Source organism: Xenopus tropicalis, chromosome 8, assembly GCF_000004195.4.
Source record: "Xenopus tropicalis strain Nigerian chromosome 8, UCB_Xtro_10.0, whole genome shotgun sequence".
NCBI lineage: Eukaryota > Metazoa > Chordata > Amphibia > Anura > Pipidae > Xenopus > Xenopus tropicalis.
Window position 1 is genome coordinate 80,297,753 of NC_030684.2, and position 23,005 is coordinate 80,320,757.

General features: G+C 37.7%; 1 protein-coding gene across 7 annotated transcripts in view; it reads left to right on the forward strand.

Moving 5' to 3' along the window:
* Window positions 1-23,005, forward strand: part of ryr1 (ryanodine receptor 1 (skeletal)) — a 114,304-nt gene that overhangs the window by 15,099 nt on the left and 76,200 nt on the right. For 4 of the 7 annotated variants that reach the window (XM_002939248.3, XM_012969016.2, XM_012969018.2 and 1 more), the window contains exons 2-22: window positions 6,362-6,481; window positions 6,634-6,738; window positions 11,222-11,296; window positions 12,535-12,613; window positions 12,798-12,910; window positions 13,375-13,474; window positions 13,559-13,655; window positions 13,891-13,965; window positions 14,828-14,984; window positions 15,921-16,085; window positions 16,207-16,328; window positions 16,697-16,883; window positions 18,260-18,395; window positions 18,705-18,800; window positions 18,936-19,054; window positions 19,158-19,291; window positions 19,386-19,627; window positions 20,008-20,200; window positions 20,563-20,779; window positions 21,201-21,305; window positions 21,880-21,983. In XM_002939248.3, the coding sequence (XP_002939294.2) occupies window positions 6,362-6,481; window positions 6,634-6,738; window positions 11,222-11,296; window positions 12,535-12,613; window positions 12,798-12,910; window positions 13,375-13,474; window positions 13,559-13,655; window positions 13,891-13,965; window positions 14,828-14,984; window positions 15,921-16,085; window positions 16,207-16,328; window positions 16,697-16,883; window positions 18,260-18,395; window positions 18,705-18,800; window positions 18,936-19,054; window positions 19,158-19,291; window positions 19,386-19,627; window positions 20,008-20,200; window positions 20,563-20,779; window positions 21,201-21,305; window positions 21,880-21,983 (2,741 nt within the window). Of the gene's footprint in view, window positions 1-6,361; window positions 6,482-6,633; window positions 6,739-8,438; window positions 8,460-11,221; window positions 11,297-12,534; window positions 12,614-12,797; window positions 12,911-13,374; window positions 13,475-13,558; window positions 13,656-13,890; window positions 13,966-14,827; window positions 14,985-15,920; window positions 16,086-16,206; window positions 16,329-16,696; window positions 16,884-18,259; window positions 18,396-18,704; window positions 18,801-18,935; window positions 19,055-19,157; window positions 19,292-19,385; window positions 19,628-20,007; window positions 20,201-20,562; window positions 20,780-21,200; window positions 21,306-21,879; window positions 21,984-23,005 lie in introns of all 7 variants that reach the window. The other 3 variants (XM_004917103.2, XM_004917106.2, XM_012969015.2) reach the window with 1 other exon arrangement.

Genomic DNA, 23,005 nt, shown 5'->3' on the forward strand with positions numbered 1-23,005 from the left:
TGTGTTTGCCATTCTTGGCTGGTTTGTGCCATACTCTCCCTGTGTGTGCCATACTCTGCCTTTCCTACCCTGCCTGTGTGTGCCATACTCTGCCTTCCCTACCCTGCCTGCGTGTGCCATACTTTCACTGTGTTTGCCATTCTTGGCTGGTTTGTGCCATACTCTCCCTGTGTGTGCCATACTCTGCCTTCCCTACCCTGCCTGTGTGTGCCATACTCTGCTTGCCCTATGATGCCTGTGTGTATGGCACACACAGGCAGCCTACAGTGACACAATGCTGGCACTGCTCCTACAGTCTGCACAATAACTATATATTAAAAAACTTTTTAATTGAAGTACCACCACAGTATATGTTCTTTTTGTAGTGTGCAGGGATTATTTGTGGGTTTCTACTGCTCCTGAGGTTTGAACAGGGGAACAATATGGGTGATTACAGCCTGAGCCTGAGGTGTGAACACTGCAGGGGGTGAACAATGCAGAGATTAAAAGGTGTGAACAACACAGGGGATTACATATTTAAACAATACAGCCTGAATCTGAGGTGAGAACCATGCAGGGGGGCAGTTAAGCACAGTACTGATACCATTTAAAGCTTACACAAGAGTAAGCCATCAAAGCAGCCAGACAGGTGGGGGGCCACACAGAGGGGGGTCGCGGGCCGCCAGTTGGACAGCACTGTCTCAGATAATTAAATACCATGGCTCTTTTGATTCTATTGTTAAGGCCTCGACTATTCCACCCTATCACCCATAATTGTTGACTGGTCACTATGTTATCACAATGTGACATACCACTTGTGGTTGAGCATGGGTATAAGTGTGCCTTGCCATGGATAAATGTAAGTTACAGCCTCAGCATAGTTTTTCAGGTAATATAAACACAGAAGAAACAATAATTTGGTGCAACCAGTAAATCAGGATCACAATCTGGTGGACAGACATGTAGGTAAGGCTAAGTTGTAATCAGGAATGAGGTTACTCATGGCCTTCTGGGAGACGCTGGGGCGTTGTACCTTGTCTCAAGCCACATGTGCATGTCTTCAGGGGACTTGAAGAATGTGGCTTTCCCATTATGGGTGATGCAGAGCTTTGCTGGGTATAGTATCACTTATGGGACACTAAAGCAATTTCTTGGCCAGAAATTTGCTCTCTGCTTTTGCATGTAAATCAGTGTCAGACTAGGATGCCAGAGGCCCACCAGAAAACCTTAGACCGTGGGCCCACTATTCAAACTATTTTTCATCCACTTCTCACTCAACCTCTATAGTTTCGTAGTTTTTTTTTCTTTACGTACTATAATCTATTCTTCTTTTTTATTTTTAGCCGATTTGTTCCCACAGAGAAACAGGAAATGACCATGATTAGGCTAAATGGTGAGAATCAGGAGGGCCCACAGACACCTGGGCCCACTGGGACTTTTCCTCGTATCCCTGTGGGCCAGTCTGACACTGATGTAAATAGAAAAGTTAGGGTAGAAGCATACACTGGTATTCTTGAATTTAATGGGCCCCTTTTTTCTTACGACGCAAAAGCTGTTCCAAGAATATCTCTGGTTGGTAATCCTCTGTGGGCTTCAGGAGGCTTACCAGTCTTATATTGACCTCCAGAACTGTGCTTAATTAATTGACCGGAGTGGAGGAAGTTGTGTCCCACAAGTCGTTGTCTTGCATGGAGGGAGTTCCAACATTATTCCTTGCACCTCCATCTTGATCCGGCCCTCTGACCTTTTCAAGAGGAGCTCTGCACTGACATGTCCGGCTATATTGCTGACTAGGCCACATTCCCAAAGAAATGTGTTTAAAATATTGTTGTTTCAGGAAATTTCAGAGAAGTTGTGCAACTGTACAGAAGTGTATGTGAAGAGGTAACAAGTAAGGTGTTAATTAGTAGATTTTTAGGAGCTTAATAAGTAGTTATGCTTATGGACATAAGTTTAGAGATACAGGGTGGGACAGCATTGTGAACTGTTTCCAACATTAAGGTCAGTAGTTGAAATGTTATCCTGAATGGTAGTGGAAGGACCTACTTTTCTATTAGATTGGCAGAGTGTTATGACAGATTAAGTTGGTAAGGTTTATGAGTCTAGCAGCTGCATTTATTATTCACTGTAGTTGTGACTGTTTCTAAAGAAGTGGGCTAAGTAATAGCTTTAATATTTAATTTGTGGCAAAATTAGGCAGTTCATTAGTATTTTGATAGCCTTTTTATGATGAAGAGTCATTCTTTTATATATATTCTGAAGGAAAAAAGATGATAGGATTCAGATTCAGGTATATGAGGAGTGAAGATTGATTAGAACGTTGATGAAACCAAATGAAAACTAATCAGTTGTATATATAAGAATAAAATAGGCATTCTACCCAACAGTAGCATAATCTATACTCGTTTCATATATTTATACTGGTAGTTGAAATCCAAATAAGGGGTCCATTATTTCTTATATAATATAATTTCTTATAATATTGTATTATATTATACACACGTTTCAATGAATCATGTGACACCAGTGACTAGAAGCTATTTATAACAATATATTGTATAGGTGATTCATGGCTCTGCTGTATATTGCATTGTCTGAATTTACTGTAAATTGTAGCAATAACACCCGTGTTATGTCTCGTGTCATTTTAATATACTTTTTAGATTACTTTATATTTTGGTGCTGCATGAATACTGAGCTGTATTCAACAGAACAGTATAAATACCACTTAAAAAATCAATTAGAATGATACAAATAAAAAGTATGGTGCTAGCATTAGTGTGTGCTATATAACCATTCTGCTGAGGCACTGGCATCTTTTTGTGCGCATTTGCAGATGGGAGTGCACGGCAACCATTTCAGTTATTTGCTGAGTACAGGTCACAGTAAAATCCCCAGCAGGTGCAAACCTAAAATATCACAGTTGCTGCTCCAGAAAGGAGGGGCTGCAAGAGAAGGCAAGGTGGGGGTTGATAATTATCGCTAGACGGACATATGTCTTAACTTTTCACTTTTGGGGGAAACAAAACATTTTCTTAAGGAGATTTTTAGAGCCTGTGATTGCATATTTTAATACATTAGTTTAGATCAAATGCATGAATTGCTTTAATTAAAAAAAATATACAGGATGGGAAAAAATATAATTAAATGTCCATCTTAATCTGATCTGAATTGCTGGATCAATAGTGTAAGGGCTGTATAAAATAGATTTCTGAATTTATAAAGCATGTTATTGGCAGGGCCAAAGTTTTTGGCCAATTAAAAAAAAATCTGTATCACCACAGAATTTAAAGGAAGTCATGGGAGAAGAGGTGCTTTTCATTCTGCAGGCTTTCTTTTGATTATAATTCACAAAAATTGCATAGACCAGGTCAGCTTTCACAGATTTAGTATGTGTGGATAGCTTCAGCTGATTCACTTTAGTAAAATCAGTCTGTATAACCAAGAGCAAAATAGGAAGAATGTAAGTAAATGGTAACTAAATTCTAAATAAGTGTAATATGATTAACAGTGTAACAGTATAAAAATAATGAAAAGTTAAAAGATCAGAGGACTAATTCTACCTATGGGACTGCCATTAGAAACCATATTTATATTCAACCAGATTCATATACTCCTTTGTAAGTAGGGCCCTCCCCAGCGCCGGATTTCTAAACCGGGTGCCCCTAGGCCGCCCTGATTCTGCACCCCTCCGTGTTCCCACATGTGTGAACACAACCCCGTGCACGCACGTTTAAACATCCCCATTGCTCCGTATGGGAACAAAATTTCAAAATTTTGCTGCGTCGGGGCGGCATGCAGCCCTTAAGTTTGTGCCGCCCTAGGCCCGGGCCTTTGTGGCCTCGCCTCAAATCCGGGCCTGGCCCTCCCCTCCAGGCCACAGTTATTAGCCCACCATCCACCTTGGTGCCCGGGACAGTAGGCCTTGCTAGTAGAATAAGGCTGCATACAAAAAAATGATGTGCAACTAAATGTTACGTGTGGTCATGCCTCTGAGGTTCCCCTGCCGCGCCCCATTGCATTCCACAATCCACCCAAACCATATGTACTTCCCTGAAAACCCTGCTCCATTAACTGCTAAGAATGCCTGACTAAAGCCCCCCAAAAGTCTTTCTACAGTAATTAGTAATTAATTGCATTGTGGAATGTGGAATCTTTTTTTTTTTTCTTTTGCTTTTAACATTTTTCAGCTTTCTACCTACCTACAATATAACAACCTGCTCCCTAAGCTGAGGTCACTGTGTATTATATATATTTATACATCAGCCCTGTTGGTGGTACCAATTGTTGTCCAGATTTATTGTGGATAAATGTTCCTTTCAGTTTGGAATCTTAAAAATGGCGCATGTGATATATAGGGGCTGATTTACTAAGACACAAATTCGAATCCGAATTAGAAAAATTCCGATTGGAAAACGAACATTTTGCGACTTTTTCTTATTTTTTGCGATTTTTTCGGCGCCTTTACGACTTTTCGGAAATTGTCACGACTTTTTCGTTACCAATACGATTTTCGCGAAAAAACGTGAGTTTTTCGTAGCCATTACGATTCGCTCGTATCTTGTCGCGACTTTTTCATATTGAGCGCTCGTAAGTGGCGGGCGAAACTTTCAGACTTAGCATGATTTTGGAAGCCTCCCATAGGACTCAATGGCACCCTGCAGCTCCAACCTGGCCCAAGAAAAGTCACCATACTGAAGCTTGAATGAATCCGAACGCTACGAAAAAATTGCAACATTTTGCGCAACTTTCGGAATGGCTACGAAAAAGGCGCGACTTTTTGCGCAAGTTTTAACGCTCCGAAAAAATCACCAAATACCGATCATTACGAAAAAAACGCAATCGGACGCATTCGGCCGGTTCGTGAGTAAGTAAATGGGCCCCATAGACTCAAGGCTCAAATTTATTATGTGCCTAGAACATAATAAATAACAAGTCTTGTTAAAGGGGTTGCTCACCTTAACTTTCTATATGATGTAGACATTGCTATTATGAGAAAAATTGCAACTGGGTTTCATTTTTTATTTTTTTGTAGTTTTTCAGTTATTTGGCTTTTTGATTAGCAGCTCTCACATTTGGAATTTCAGCCTCTATCTGGTTGCTAGGGTCTTGTTTACCTTAGCAACCAGGCAGTGGTGTGAATGAGAGACTGGAATAGAAAGAGGGACTAAATAGAAAAATGAGGAATAAAATTAACAAGAAAAATAAAATTGTATTTGTATTGTTTTTTGGCTATTTTTTTTGGCCACGTGAAAGCTGAAAAGATGGCAAATAATTCAATAACTATAAAAAATAAATGAAGACCAATTGCAAAGTTGCTAGGAATAGTACATTCAATAACATACTAAAAGGTATCTTTAAGGTGAACCACCCCTTTAATAAGCAGAGGTAATTTAAATCTGATTTAAGTTATCATACAGTCTACAGTATAAAACCATCATTGCATCACCCACATAAAGGATTAAATGTATTACAGGCATGGAATCCCTTATCCAGAAACCCATTATCCAGAAAGTTCCGAATTACAGAAAGGCCATCTCCATTATAAGCAAATAATTCTATTTTCTGCAAATGCAGAACAGTACCTTGTACTTGATCGCAACTAAGATATAATTAATCCTTATTAGAGGCAAAACAATCCTATTGGGTTTATTCAATACTTAAATGATTTTTATCAGACGTAAGGTATGGAGATCCAAATTACGGAAAGATCCCTTATCTGGAGAACCCCAGGTCCCGAGCATTCTGGATAACAGGTCACATACCTGTACTTCTTTTTTCTCAATATCTCATTGTTTTCTTTAACAGAACATGCTTTGAATATTTATGAAATTATTGCAGTACCTTGTGGGAATAGTTCTCTGTAATTACAGATTTATATATTTATGATTATTATTTAAATTGTGTTCTAAGACAATTAGGAGCTGGTCTTTATTTTTTACTCTGTGTAGTTCCTGAATGAATGTGTTTTTTTCTCCTCCTTCTTTACACCAGTAAATGGCCAAAGGGACCTTACAATCTAAGGCCAATGGAACAAGGGGCATGGGGTGCCCCTTTTTTTATCTTATTGGAGATAGTACTCTGTTTAGAAAACTAATTTAGAATCAGTGCAATGTGTCATCCCAGTCATGGCAGTTTATTATAAAAACAAGAAAACTATAACTTATACAGACTTACATTCAAGACACAGAGTCTTGTTATGATGCTGGATCTGTTGTACATAAACATTTAAAAGGTACCTGAATACCTGAAAGTGGCAATAGCAGTAATAACTTATGTTCTGCTTCCTTCTTGTTATTGTCTTTGGCATTCTTTTCATACTCATACTCATATCTTCCCTTATTTGTCTCTCCTCTTTTGATGTTCTACACAATTCATGCAGGAAGATGTGGTGGTCCTGCAATGCAGTGCTACTATCCGGAAGGAACAAATCAAGATGTGCATGGGGGCAGAGGGCTTTGGGAACCGCCTCTGTTTCTTGGAATCTACATCCAATGCCCAGGTAAGAAAGATACATCTGCTAAGCTGACATATCTGGATGTGTCTGGCTTACTGTTTCCTTCTTTGAGTTCCCCCTTTCTCATCTATTTCTTTGTCAGTTATGTACATTCACCCCTCCGCCTGCTGTGCCTCACTTTTTTTTCTCTTTTCCAGAATGTGCCTCCAGACCTTGCTATCTGCTGCTTTATTTTGGAGCAGTCTCTTTCTGTGCGAGCATTGCAGGAGATGTTGGCAAACACTGTGGAGATGGGCAATGAGGTGAGAATTCTGAAATAACAGTCTAATCAGCCATATATCCATATGTTTTATACGCAGCAGTTATATTGTCCAAAATGTGTTCTGCTCATGCTATGAGTTTGTCATTAGTGTTGCAATGGCTTACTGTCATACTCATGTTGCCACATTGATTCAGTAAGTTGTTTGTCTTTTGTGCTAAGAGTTACTTTGTATTTTGGCTACTTAGCATTTTAATTATTATGATAGTTTATGCCTCATTCTAAGAATTTACGATAGGAATCAACAAGGCTGTTCTACATCAGAACTAATATTAATAGGGCTGCACATATTATTTTTTTTCTACTCCAGCAGGCAGATTTCTTTATCTTATAAACAATCCTTTGTACCCTTAAATAGATTCTGTCACAGAATCTATTTAAATTTACAAAATGCATTAGGTAATAGCGCTTCTCCAACAGAATCCTCCATTGACATCCATTGTTTTCAAATAGCAAATAGATTTTTTTTGTATTTAATTTTGAAATCTGACATGTGACATATTCTTAGTTAACCAGGTGCCCTCAGCCATGTGACATGTGCTCTAAAAACGTCAGTCTTTCTTTATTACTGTGCTGCAAGTTGGAGTCATGTCACCCACCTCCCCCCCAGCAGCCTATAAGCTAGCTGTAACTAGTTAACAGCTCCCAGACACCTGCATTGCTAAAAATGCTCCTATGTCCCATGTAGTGATAGATATGAACATAGCACTCAACAGTAAAACACCCAAGTTCAGCCATGACTCCTCCAGTTACACAGAGTAGGAGAAACAATATCTTATCTGAAAGTTTTGGCTCTTGGTAAAAGCTCAGAATCAGATACAATGCACTGAGATGGATGCCTACACACCAATAGTAACACTTAAATAAAAATAATTTCTTGGTACAAGAGTAAAATTTTAACTGCTAGAATTAATTATTTGCAATATACACAGTGTAATGACAGAAAGTGTAGAGTGCCATCTCCCAGTTTAAAGACAGTTTTGTGTCACTTGCCAAAAGATAAGAAACTTGTCAGAAGCCCCTGCTTATGCATTCTTGACTGACCCTTTTATATACTAGACCCAGTTGTAGTTCTGTGTTGAAATAAAGTTGTTTCAGTCTTATTCTTTCTCCACACTTAGCTGGTTAAAGGGCAGGGCCACCACTATTTGAGTGTTGTCAATTGGGAAGAACCTGCATCGTTGCTCTGGAAGCCATGCAATTAACATGAATTTTTCTAGATTGTGTTCAACTAGGCCGGCAGGCCACCGGGAAAAATTATGATGGGCCCTGGCCTTCATGGGCCCCACTGACCCGGGCCCGCTCTCCTGCCTGGATCACCCCTTTTCCACCGGGCGGACCTGACCAAGTGGTGTAATTAAGGAAGAGGGAAAAATGAACCACTGTTGCTCATACGTGCACATAAATGCAGAGGGGGGAGGAGAAAGTGCCAGGGGAGAATCATTTTGTTTGCATGGTGGGCCTTGCAAAACAAAAAAGACTCCCGCTTGACCCCGGACACTCCTGTAGATTTTTACCCAACATGAAACTAGCATTTCTCTAAATTGTTCAAGCTGAGTAAGAGTCTTGGAAACAAAAAATATTTAGATTAGTATCGGATTACAGTAGCCCTGTCTCTCTTGATGTCTCAATGATATAACTTATGTGTTTTGTTTTGGCTTTCTCTTTCTGTCCTTGTGCTAGGCACCCAATTTGGATAAATGGGTATGTTTTGTGGCCTTGCTCTGTTCCCTCCTGTAATTCCTTTTTCCCAAGCAATGCCATCCTTTTCCTCTGACTGCTGGAACCCCGTTTTCCTCTTAACAGTTTGAAGATCACTAGAATTAGCTAACTTGTGACCAAATTTTCATCACAGTACTATAATTTATTGCTTTTCCTAGGGATAAATTGTATCCTTGCTGTTTCCTCCCAAAGATACAATGAATCTAGGAATGAGTGGGGAGTAGATGCTTCCAAGAGATCTTGCTGTGAACATTGCTCTCATTTTTCCAAGCTCGTGTTTCAGCTGTGTTGGCTACATCTCTCTCTGGAAATAGACTAACCACTATCACATCTTAAAAGTAGCTGTGCAAGATGATGAGCTATACTCATCTCATATAAATATCACTAATTCAACATACTTATTGTATGTATAAATAAATGTTAATAAAAAATAAAAAATACTTTACTACGCAATTCTCAGTTATGTATACAGCTGGCATTTTTGTATTTCTTATTTCGATATTCTTTATTATAGAAAAAAAAGTATTATACCAGCAACATGGCAGTGATTTCTAAAAATAGAACTAAGGACAGAAAGGCATTTATGTTAACAAGTGCAGTAAGGAAAGTTTCAAATTTCGAATGCAATCAACATTTTCCCCCCAAAATTCTAGTGTCATTACAGTTCCAAGGGGGCTTTGCGTCTGATGCAATTGCATTCAATTTGCCAAAATGTATGCAATTCATTTGCAACTGCCCTTGTAGTTGTAAATATGCCCTATGGTATAAAATATAAGAAAACACTTTGGTCTCCCAGTCATTATACTGTGCCAGCTATAAAAGCATTTTAACTGGAAGCTGATATTTCACTGCAAAGAAACAACCCTTATGTTATATCTACCCCTTTTAGTAAAGTAAAGAGCACCTGTTGGTTATAAAATGCTTGCCCCTACCAGAGCTGAGGGCTGTCACAATCCACTCTCTAGGTTAGGCAATCCATACTAACACTGACAGCAGTCTGCCTAGAGCCTCTGTCGGCACTGATTTCCTGCTGCGTACAGCCTTATGAGCATACAAATTCTGGGCCCAGAGTGCCTTATTAACGGTACAGTCAGGAGATATGCGGATGAGATGTCCCCAATTCTGCTCTCACATGCCAAGATAATGGGGCACAATATCTGGCAGCAAAGAAATATTTTACCTTTCTAGTTAGAAATATAGCCCTTCCTATTTTTCTTCCACTAGCATGACAAGAAGACAAAATGACATTCCATATACTAAGTACTCCAATACATCCTTGCGGCATTGCTAAATTTATGCTCTCAATAAAAAAATCCTAAAAGTTAAATACATTTTATTCTGGAATGGTTAGAACCTAGGCTAATTGTAATTCTTACATTTTCTAAGGTTTAATTAGATTATACATTTGAGTAACTTTATCTGTATTTTATTGAAGCATGTGGTTTCCAGCAGTGAGAGTCTCCCAGTCCCTACTTCTGCTCATCTTCTTGTTTTGCAGCCTGTGTGCAGAAGTCTTCATCTCTTCACCTTTCATCTTACAAACATAACTTCTTTCCTCTTTTGATTTAATTTCTAAATATATTGGTTCCTTTCTTCCCTTCTCTCATTGCATGGTACAAATCCAGTCTCCCTTCTAACAGGTGGCCTGAGGAACATGGAAATGGAACATGGATATCATCAAGTTTCTTGGGTGGGAGAAGTTGGGGGGAGGGTGGGTGACTAATAAATGGGAGTTAAAAAATACAATAATACACCACTGAATGGTTCTGGATGGGTGGATAGGTAGATGGAGAAATGAAGTAAACATCATTGTTTCTTGTTAAAAATAAAAAAGCCAAAAAGATATACTGGTAAACCAAATTGTATTAGAATATCATAAATGATATAAGAAGCAGTCATGTAAAAAATGATTAATGTCACAAGAATCCTCCAACACATTTCCTTCTTCTGTTTGAAACAATGAGGATTGCTCCATTTAACTGTATATAAATTGTATTGGCCAAACTGTAAAAATGTATTGGACAACTTTTTTCAAAAGCAGGCCGATTTATTCAAAACAGCACATTCACAGGACTGATAGGATTAAAATGATTTCACATACATAAGCCTATAGTGTATGAAGCCCTTGGGCAGACGGACCTATTACAATTCTTTGGAGGCCTGCATCCATCTTGTTAACCTCCATTTGAACTTTCTAAATTCAGAAGATAGACACGTTATATGCAAAATGTATTCATTTTTAAATAGTTTAAAGATGCATGTAATATTTTTGTTTGGATGGACATTATACAGGGAGATAATCCTAATAATGATGTACTTGCTATGGGTAGTAAGCTAATGCTCATTGATACTCCTGCTCTTATTCTACCTGCTGGTACAGCAGCAGAGAGGGGAGAGGATAGGCATTGCAGAAAATGTAACACTCTGTTACCGATCAGATCTTTTTATCAGTGATCAGTTTTTTATTCCTTCTATAAAAAAAGTGGCGCAAAAGAGTCTGGCAAAAGGACAGAGTGGCTTCCTGTGTGAGGAGAGTAGCATAGAGCACTGAAAAGCTTACTGCCAATAACATGTACTGTATTATTTGTTAACTTTGTTACTTTGGTGGGAGATATACTCTGACTGTGAAATGGTGGTAGGAAATGGCTGTGGGGGGTTAAAGTGGTGGCACAGACTGTGCATGTGCAGTTGTTGGGAGTTATGAAAGAAATGTATAACATTTTCTGCCTTCATTAATCCTTTAGTCATCTCAAGGTGGAGGACATCGAACACTGCTCTATGGCCATGCTATTCTCCTGCGCCATTGTCACAGTGACATGGTGAGTAACAAAATACTCGGATAGGCCTAATTTTGGCTTTTTATAGTGTTTATTTGCAAACTTTTATTTATAAATGTTTTTATTCGTTCTCCAAAGTTATTTAAGATGGGTCAGTGCATTACAATGTCATGTACAAATCAGTTGCACATAAATGATCTTGCACCTGCTGTGCCTACTACTGTAAATCACAAAATATATTCACCTTCCATTCAATTTCCTAAACATGAAAAACTAGTAAATGGTGTACAAGGTCAAATTATGCAGTAATAATACTTGTTGGAGTTTTCAAATCAGAGACCCTAAACAGCACCTCCTCATATTGTAAAAAGAAGGATAAAAAAATACCCTTAAACATAACTTTTATTATAAATAAACTAAAAGATGCATAAGAAGTAAAATAACTGAATACAGTAAATACAACTCACAAGGCTAGTGACAAAAGAATAGGAATCCCCTCCCATGTAATACTGAATTGAATATGAAAAGACTAAGATAAAAAAATCAGGGCTTTTAAAAGATGCCTATATGGTAACTACCAGATGACTGTAGGAGAAATCCTTGCTGGGAATGGTTAGACCGAAACTATCAAGGGGTTAACCAGTACCAGATGGTACTCCAGTAATATGATAGTAATGTACAAAATTTGTTACTATCGTTGCAATTTAGTATTTATGTAGCTGAGGGAATACATCACTGTCTGGACTATAAGCACCCGTGTAAGTAGTAAGTGAAAACGTACACTGTACCTGTAATTCACATTATCAATAGAGTTCTGTTGATTCCCCAACCATCATTCATTCCTTGTCTAGGTAGACACATAACTTAGACCTTTGTCCCATGATGCTGACTTAATGGGGCTAATGATATCATGGCATGGCATGTACACAATTACACAAAGAATTTCAGCGGTCACAGTTACACTGGAATTCTTCACTATATGACAAAACTAGGCAGATTACACTAGTTTGTTGTTTTACGCTTAGTCATTTGCATAAATATTAATGTTTTGAGATATTTTTGGGCAAGTCTAGAATTCCTTATTGCTTAATATATCTAATGACTTTCTCCTTCTGCAAAAAATAATTTTCCCATTACATGGATGCACCAGAGTGGCAGAGTAGGTTGTACTACTGCTGAAAACAATTCTTATATGCTACATCTTTAAGAATATCTCAATTTTCCTCTATGTCTAGTATAGATATAGTAAAGATAACATTGTTTTCTGTTTTTTTCTGTAGTATCTGTGCTGTCTCACTACATCTCGATCTTTGACAGATAAATTGGCATTTGATGTTGGATTACAAGAAGATTCTACTGGTACTAAATGCTGAACAAGTGTATTTGCCATTTGACCTTAATGTCTTGATTTTATATCTGGTTGACTTTTCTTCAGTCATGCCTGTGATAGTCCTTTGCACATAGCACATTGGCTTATAAAGTACACTGGCTAAAGTAGATGTTATGCTAAGCTAATATTTGTGTGTGTGTTCTTTCAAATCAGGAGAGGCATGTTGGTGGACTATTCATCCAGCATCAAAGCAGCGCTCTGAAGGAGAGAAGGTTCGGGTTGGAGATGACCTGATCCTTGTCAGTGTTTCTTCAGAGAGATATTTGGTATGTTCCTGGTGTGTTTATAATAACAGTAATCTAATTGGGCAAACAACTTGGTGCCATTTTTTTTTTCCATTGATGCATACTTATTTCCTCTTTATGAATTTGTCCCTTATTTTATTATTATTTTATTGTTATTATCTGTTACTTATTTAGCAACAACACATATATTTAGCACTTTGCCGAGATTATACATCATCCATATCAATTGCTTTCACACTAGAGCTTACAATCTAAAGTCCCCATCACATTCGCTATGGGCAATTTTTTTTAATTAGGAAGCAATTAACCTATTATATGTTTTTGGGGTGTGGGAGGAAAAATGATTAAAACTGCCAGAGGGTAAGGGGATAGTGATAGCGTCCTGTTATGTTACAGCTGCTGTTTTTGAAATGCTAGAGAATCAGAGCTTGAATTATCCTTGTTATTTACTTCCCAAATCATCTTAATTTTACTACCTTTCCCAGCACCTTTCCACAGCAAGCGGTGAACTTCAGGTGGATGCTTCCTTCATGCAGACCTTGTGGAATATGAACCCAATTACATCTGGTTGTGAGCTAGCAGAAGGTAGGCAACATAATCTTTTAAATACAGTATATATGCAACTGATGTTCTTAAAAATGCATTGTGTAACTGTGAGAGTTTCACTAGGTTATGTGACTGGTGGACATGTCCTGCGTTTGTTTCATGGACATATGGATGAATGCCTGACAATTGCATCAACTGACCAAGGAGAGGAACAGCGCAGGTAAGATCAACACTTAGTAAAACACAGTTTGACTGTAGAAAAGATCCAGATAGAACATCAAACCATCTGATTAGATGCTTAATTTTACATTTTAGTTCTTGGAAATTGGTATCAGTCCCATGCATAACTGAATACCTTTACTGATTTAGTCAATATTACATTTGTAGGAAGGCTATTAGCAAAAGCAACCAAACTGAAAAAATGACCATTTATTTTGTTTCCTCTTCTACTATAGGATTCCACATTATGAAGGAGGAGCTGTTTGTTCCCATGCACGTTCTTTATGGCGCCTTGAACCTCTAAGGATAAGGTATTTGTGTGGGACATTTGGGTTTCTGAAGTGTACCTTAGTGTAAAGAAGGTTCCACTCTCAACTCTCGCAATGTCCTTTTGGACTTTTGATTTGCCTTGTTACATTATGCTTTAGTATCTTGCCAGATGTGCTGTTCACCACATTTCCATGTCATAAAAAATAATTTTACAGGAATGTTTCATCTTTATTTAATTCCTGGGAAAAAGATATCTAAAGAACAATAGCTAAAAAACTGAAAGTGCCAAAATCTTGATTAAATCTTGATCATAGGATAACTGGATTATAAAATACTTAATCTTCACCTTAATGGCGCTGCCCTATAAACTGTTAGCTATGAGTGGGATTTACATATGCAAACCACTCACAGCCAAAGCCAATGTACAAAAATGCATAGCAGCATAACAAAGCATGATCTCAAATTCTAAAAAAAGTCATATCACATGGGTCTGATCTTTTTCTTACATACACTATAGAAAACAATAATAAGCATTCAACCCACACTGCTTGTTCTCAGCTAAAGAGCCAAGATGATGCTGAACATACTTCCACATAGATCTACAAATCTAAACATGAGAAGTTATGAATTCTGTAATGAGGACAAACTAATATACTTCTAGAGAATGTTAAAAACAAATAATAATATACTAAGAATGATTAAAGTTGTTCTGAAAGCTAAAGGCAGCTTAACTCAGTATTACCCTAAATAGACAGTTGTGTGGGGGCATCTCCTACAGCTTTCCACAAACAAAACGTAGCTCACAAATTACAGATGATCCTTTCTAGCCAAAAATCATATCTAGAAAGAAAATAAGTGGTGAAGTTTTGTTGCATATTTTCTTGTTCTTGGGCATATTTACAGCTGGAGTGGAAGTCACATGAAATGGGGGCAGTCCTTCCGTGTGCGCCATGTTACCACAGGAAGATACTTGGCGCGGGATGATGAGAAGGGATTGGTGGTGTTAGATGCAGAAAGGGCCAATACAAAAGCCACTGCCTTCTGCTTCAGGGCATCTAAGGTGAGTGGGACTGTGCACTTGTACTGAAAGATCACCCAGTTTTAACCCATAATATATACTATTGTTTGCAATGATGCATAAATAAACATAAATTCCACCATATATAATTTTTCTCAGTGAACAAAATGACCCCTCTACCCTCTCTACAGTCTATTTACTTTACTCTTTTAAAATCCTGTTTACCTCTTCTCTTTAAATAGCTATACATCTCTGTTCTTAAGACTTATATATATATATATATATCTGTTCTTAAGACATATTTTGCAATGACACTTGCACTATGACTATATAGGTATAATACTTTACTTTTGTTATTTCTGCTGGGATATGTGAATCAGATATTTTCTGAAATAAATTTATTGTAATTAGATAAAATATGTCCTTAAAATAAGAATGTTTATGTATCTCAACAACAATGTTATGGTTGCATTTAGAGAACATTGCAACTATAACAGCATTAAAGGATAAGGGATTGTAAGATGGAGAGAACTGTGGTACTGTGGTACTGTTTACAGAAGAATGGAGAAGGATGCATGAATTGGTTTTTGGTAGGGGGTGCCAGAAGAAAAGAAAGAAGCAATAAGACTTAAGCAGTGTTGAACTAAAGCCTAGTTGTGAATTTAAAGATAGAGAGTAGAGTCAAAAGATCTAAATGTTTACACAAATGTTTTTGACGATTGCTTTAACAAAGAAAAAGCATCATTTGGCAGTTTGGTGTCACAGAAGTGACAATGTCGGTGAAGTGTAAATAAGGTAAGGTTCGGATTCAGATATAACCCGAGTTTTTAGGTACATGCAATTCACTTTTTCTGGTTCTCATTCCTTTTTCTTTATAAAAATTATTATATTTTGTATATATATTTTAAATATCTATTGTTTACAAAAAAGATATTTACTCATAATACACATTTAACCTTCTGCTTTCTACATCTGTAGGAAAAGTTGGATGTTGCCCCTAAGAGAGATGTAGAAGGGATGGGAATTGCTGAGATCAAGTATGGCGAGTCTATGTGTTTTGTTCAACATGTTAGCAGCGGCCTTTGGCTGACCTATGGTGCATTAGATGCCAAAGTTGTCCGTCTGGGGCCTCTAAAGCGAAAGGTAAACCACAACTTAAATGTCTCCAAGGCATCTAACATTTTTACTACTTAATAAAATATGCTTAAAGTGTCTATCTTCTATAAGCAGATTGTCACACACCTTTCATTTTTACCTCTCTTAGGCCATTTTGCACCAGGAGGGACATATGGATGATGCTCTGTGCCTTTCACGCTCCCAGAGAGAAGAGTCTCAGGCATCAAGAATGATATATAGTACATCTGGGCTTTTCAACCTTTTCATCAAGTAAGTGATCTTTGTGGTGATCTACAAACTAAACAATTTTAACCAGTTACCTTCAACAAAAATACATTCTTCTCATATTGCTATGAATCAGGCAGTAATTATAAAATATGAATGCAAGTCTCAAGACTTTAACCAAAAAAAATGACATGTGTAGTGAAGCAGAGAAAACAGCAATATTGGTTTGAATTGTGTGTCCCAAAGCCGCCTCACAGTAAGAAAGAGGAAAAGCAGGGTTCGATATTGAATAGAATAAAAAAGGAATATAAATGCTTGATTATTGTTGAGTGTGTTCACCTCATACCAGTAACTAGGACACCATCAACTACAACTGATCCACATTCACTGATAGCTGTCTGTCTAATTTTCAGAGGACTCGACAGTCTCAGTGGAAAAAATAAACCTTCAAAACCTGTCACATTGCCTATTGACATGGTAATCCTGACACTACAAGACTTGATTGGCTACTTTCAGCATCCAGAGGATGAACTTCAACATGAGGAAAAACAGACCAAACTTCGATCCTTAAAAAATCGTCAGAATCTTTTTCAAGAGGAGGTAGTAGATTATGCAATGTGCTTTTTCCATAACCTTCCCCTGTAGCTTTCTCATGCAAACCTAACAAAATCCTGAAATGTTTCATATTTTCTTTGTCATTAAAAAAAATGACTAGAAAATGTAAGGACACAATATAATTTGCATTGGATTTACCAATTTACAATTTGTTTCAGATGATAGCAGCTACAGTATTTAAAGATTATGAATTCAACTGTTACTTGGATATTGCCACCCTGTTCACCCCAGGGGTTGTTCATTAATTAAATTCAAGACAAAGGAAAAATAATTCATTACGGAATTCTAAATACTGGCCCTCAGGCAAAGTCACTGCAGAGTTCCTTAAAAATTACTTTCTCCCATCCTGGGCATTGACATTCTTCTCCTTTGAGTGAGTTTTTAAAAACCAATAGGTGGAGAAAAAGAATATACAGGTAACCACTGAAAATAAAATACAGGCTCTTTTTAGAAATTAGAAGAAAACCCCATATATCTTCTTCATGTAGGTAAGGACCTAACTGAGGCTAAAGACAGACAGTGTACCAGTTATGCCTCTATTAATGAGAATGAATTGTTAGCAACATGGCTTACAACTTTCAAGGCAACTTCCGCAAATCGCTGCGCCGTGTATACCATCCCACCGGCGATTTACATTCTCGCCGGTAGGGTGGCATTTTAGGGAGATTTACAGTACAGCTGCTCTTTTTAGAAATTAGAAGAAAACCCCATATATCTTCTTCATGTAGGTAAGGACCTAACTGAGGCTAAAGACAGACAGTGTGCCAGTTATGCCTCTATTAATGAGAATGAATTGTTAGCAACATGGCTTACAACTTTCAAGGCAACTTCCGCAAATCGCTGCGCCGTGTATACCATCCCACCGGCGATTTACATTCTCGCCGGTGGGGTGGCATTTTAGGGAGATTAGTCGGCAACTAATCTCCCCATCTGTCACAGCCCTAAGCACACTAAAAAGTAGCAAATAGTTTCTTTTGTAGCTTCCTAATTCTCTGAAAGCATATTTGTTTAAGACGTAGCTTCCTAGTTTGATGCGCAGCTGCTCCCCAAGATACCAATATTTATCTGTCCTTTGCTGCTTGTATATATGTCTGCCCTTCTGACAGTCTGTCTTCCCTAATATATTTCATGAATATTAATTTTTGAGCTCAATATAAATCGCCGGTGGGATGGCATACATGGCACGGCGATTTGCTGAAGTTGCGGAAGTTTCCTCTCAATATATATATATATATATATATATATATATATTAGGGAAATATATTAGGGAAGCAACTCTCTGTTGCTCTGTTACATTATTAGCAATTTTTAGATCCTCTGCTTGTCTCCATCACTTTTTTTCCCCTTTGTTCTCTCATCAGGGTATTATTTCTTTGGTCTTGGACTGCATAGACCGGCTAAATGTTTACAGTACAGCTGCACATTTTTCAGAATTTGCTGGAGAGGAGGCTGCAGAATCCTGGAAGGAGATTGTCAACTTGCTCTATGAGCTTCTAGGTATTTGCTCTGTTGCTTGTAGCAGATCAATCAACATATTTGTTGTAACCACAGCCAAAATTATAATTTCATAAACTTGATCTCTTCTTCATGTAGATTATAGTACTAGGATATAGGGAAGTCCCTGTTGGTATAAGAAATGTTTTGTTAGATGTTCTTGCTTTACTAACAAAATATTAAATGTGCAGTATCATTTTGATTGATGCAAAAATAAATGTAGTCAAGTCACTATTAAATGTGTGATTTGAGAGACAGTTCTAAATTTTGAAGGGATAATTTTTCACTCTAATAATTATCAATGTCACACAGCTGCACTTATAAGGGGGAACCGCTCCAACTGTGCTCTTTTCTCAAGTAACCTGGATTGGGTGGTCAGTAAACTTGACAGACTGGAAGCCTCCTCAGGTGAGTAGCCCTGGTGTGTTTATAACCAGGACACCAGATTTACTTAGTGACAAACACACCTAATTTGTCATTAATGGGACACTGATAATAAATAAACCTTATGATCTTAATAGCTTTCTTCTGTTTCCTATGCAGGGATTTTGGAGGTGTTGTATTGTGTATTGATTGAAAGTCCTGAAGTTTTGAACATTATTAAAGAAAATCATATTAAGTCTATAATTTCACTACTGGATAAACATGGGAGAAACCACAAGGTACAAAACAAGGATTAAACCTATTTGTTTGTATCTGTCCAATGTTTTATCAATGTTTAAATTTCTGGAAAAGAAAAAGAAAAACAGCTGTCTTCTGTTTCAGGTGCTAGATGTTCTATGTTCTCTGTGTGTGTGCAATGGTGTTGCTGTCAGATCAAATCAGAACTTAATCACAGAGAACCTTCTTCCCCGTAGAGACCTTCTTCTTCAGACCAGGCTTGTAAACTATGTCACAAGGTTTGTTCTACCAAAATCTTCTAATAAAAATCTCCCACAAAAAAAATGATATATCTATACTGATATGTGCTTAACAAATATTTTTTTTTTTCAGTATGAGACCCAATGTATTTCTTGGAACCTGTGAAGGGTCCACACAATACAAAAAGTGGTACTATGAGATGGTTGTGGACCATGTGGAACCATTTGTTACTGCAGAGGCTACTCACCTAAGAGTTGGTTGGGCAATGACTGAAGGTTATAGCCCTTACCCTGGAGCCGGAGAAGGCTGGGGAGCCAATGGAGTAGGTGATGACTTGTACTCATTTGGGTTTGATGGACTACATCTCTGGTCAGGTAAGATATTTTGTAAATAGTATATATATATTAGCATATTTTTGTACAGAATTACTTGCACCTTCTTTAGAGTATAAAAAAGAATGGCAGGAATGCGTAAAATATTTGCAGAGATATTACATTTCATGCCAGTGCTTGTAATGCTTTAAGAGAATTGATGGTGTAACTTGTTATTATTGCTCTTTTCTAACACTGGACATATTTGCACTTGTGCGGTAACCCATGGCAACCCATGGCTTTCAATGTTTTACTTGCAGCTCGCTTATGAAAGCTTCACTGATTGGTTGCCAGATGTTACTGCAAAGAGGCAAATTCATCCAGTGTTAGTAAATGATCCCTGTCTGCTATGAAATGTTTATACCCTTGCATTCCTTTAATAGGTAGAGTCTGCCGACCTGTGACATCTCACAACCAACACTTGCTGGCAGCTGATGATGTAGTTAGTTGTTGCCTGGATCTAACAGTTCCCAGTATTTCTTTTCGTTTTAATGGTCATCCTGTGCAAGGAATGTTTGAAAACTTCAACTTAGATGGCCTCTTCTTCCCTGTGGTCAGCTTTTCAGCTGGCATTAAGTAAGTCCTAAAAAATAGTGTTCCATATTTGAGTAATGTTTATTTTACAGGATTCTAAAATAGATTTTGACAAAATATTTAGAAAGTATAATTAAAGGTGTGAAGTTTGCTGCTGATCTAAACATCATTAGTAGGCAATCAACTGGTTGAATTTTCTGGCTACATGTTTAATAGCAAGCAGCTTTATTGGTTGCCATGAGTTACTGTACCTGGGCAAACATTGTACCTTAAAATGCATGGGGTGTTTTCAAATTCTTATCTCCATATGATTCTAAAAGGTAATTACATAATTTTATTTGGAATATTTTACCATTTTTGTAAATATGTATAGCCATTACAAATAAGCATTACCTTGTCTGCAGCATTCGTTTTCTTTTGGGTGGCCGGCATGGTGATTTCAAGTTTTTGCCCCCTCCTGGTTATGCTCCTGTGTATGAAGCTCTGCTGCCCAGGGACAGGATGCGCATTGAACCTATCAAAGAATACAAACATGATTTTGAGAACATCCGGAACCTTTTGGGACCCACCAAGTCCCTCTCCCATACTTCTTTTGTGCCATGCCCTGTGGACACTGTGCAGGTAAAGGGTGATTTAACATCAGAATACAAAGGCAGAGAAGAAAATGTCTGATCCTCCCATTGTCTGAAAAACAACAAACTGAAGTTTTTTGTTCAGCTCTGAATTCTGTACTGCTCTGTTTGCAGCTGCCACTTTTTATGAAGAAGAGATTATTTAAATTGGGTCACTGCTGTAGGACAGTGATGGTTTTAAATAACAACATCCAGGGTTTTGCAAGGAAGTGCTGGCAACTTGTTAATAAGTACTAGCAATACTTGTATAATCAGAATACAGAATCAGAAGAGCTGTCTCAATCTGTAATTATTATTCCTTTTATACTGTATATAACACCTACTTACTCTCTAGTGCTTTACAGAGATTTTACAAAGTGTTTAAATGTTGTACTTGTATATCTTCCTGCCTTATCTGCTCCCTTCAATAGATTGTCCTTCCTCCTCATCTTGAGCGTATTCGTGAAAAGTTAGCAGAAAACATCCACGAATTGTGGGCTCTTACCAGAATAGAACAGGGATGGACTTATGGGACTGTAAGTATTACCATTTTAATTATATGTTGCCAACATGTTGTTCTTTACAGAAAACATGCATCATTTACCCAGTCTCTACCCCAGTGGTGCTTTCCGTCCCCTATTCATGCACAAAACACCAGTTTGACTGGGAGTCAATAAATTTACTTTTATGCTTTTACAAGAATCTACAGACTTTTTTGCAGATAACGTTTTTGTTTTCTTTAATTTTGTACGAAAAATCATATCCAAAATGGATAATGACATAGCCAGATGCTAATGTCACATAGGCTTGATTTACACAGGCCAAGAAACAGCCAATCCATGGGCATCAGCTTATTTGCGTTTGCACACAGAGCCACTGTGCAGAAAAAATGGGCACCAAAATACATTCTGTGTGCCTGTACCAGGGCCAAAGCAGCAGCTCTGGGTCTAGACACAGAAAACTGCATATAGCAGTGGAGGGGCTGTTTCTTGGCCTGCGTTTGCAGGTTGAGAAACACCCCTGTGTGGCATACACCTAGCAGTATAGAAAAAGCAGTGATGTGTCCATGATACACCATTCTTTGCTACATTTTTTTTTTTTTTTTTACAGGTCAGGGATGATAACAAGAGATTGCACCCATGTCTCCTAGATTTCCACAACCTTCCAGAACCTGAGCGAAATTACAACCTTCAGATGTCTGGGGAAACCCTCAAGTAAGACACTATAGTGGCTAAAAGATGACTTGTAAATTAGGCAAACCAACAATCAAATGACCATTGAGTTTTGAGTTAAAGGCAAAAATTATTTATCTAATTTGTGGGAAAAAAAGTCTTGCCTTCCTGTTATAAATAAATAGCAGCCTTGTTTCACTACTGTGATTCTTGATATAGTGTTTAAATTAGAGCTGAAATCTCCTAGACTCAAGTCAAGGTTCTTTATTTGAAATACAGTAATAAGCCTTTAAATGATAAAGAAAGGAAATATTAGCAACAAAGCACCAAGGTTTTTTTTTTTTGCAAATGTGCCTGTGCAACCTTTGAGTTTTACTTGTCACTCATTGGTGCAGCCCTTTGCCCTTCTTAATTAAACAATATGGGATTTGTGCCCATCAGCAGCATGGTGGTTTAGTGGGTAACACTGCTACCTTGCAGTGCTGCTGAATTTGACTCAATCCTGGGCATTAGCTGCAAGGAGTTTGTATGCTTTCCCTGTGTCTCTGTGGGTTTCCTGCTGGTGCTAAAACATCCCAAACTCCAAAAACATACAGGCAGATTTCATTTGCTTTTAATAAAATTGCCCATAGTATATGTGTGTGTGTTTGTGAATGTGGTAGGAACTACCACACTGGGGCAGGGACTGATTTGAATGATATAAAATCTCTGAAAAGCACTGCCTAAATGTGTCAGCACTATATAAATGACAGATAATACATAAATCTATTTACGTAGTGGTAGAAGTACCTTCCAGTAATGCATACAAATTGGTTGGAAAATAGACAGAATGTGAGTGTCCACTAGCAAGCATTTTCTGTGTTCATCACTCACAATATACAAGGAAGGTATGCTTGGGAATGTAAGATGCAGTTAATAAAAATTACAAGCGTTACCATAATTTGGAGCTTTTTGGATAACAGGTTTCTAGATAAGAGATCCCATGCATGTATTAGAACCTGGCTGTGGCTGTGTGTGTCACAATTTTTTTCTTATAACATCTGGTATCTGGAATTTTTCAGTGT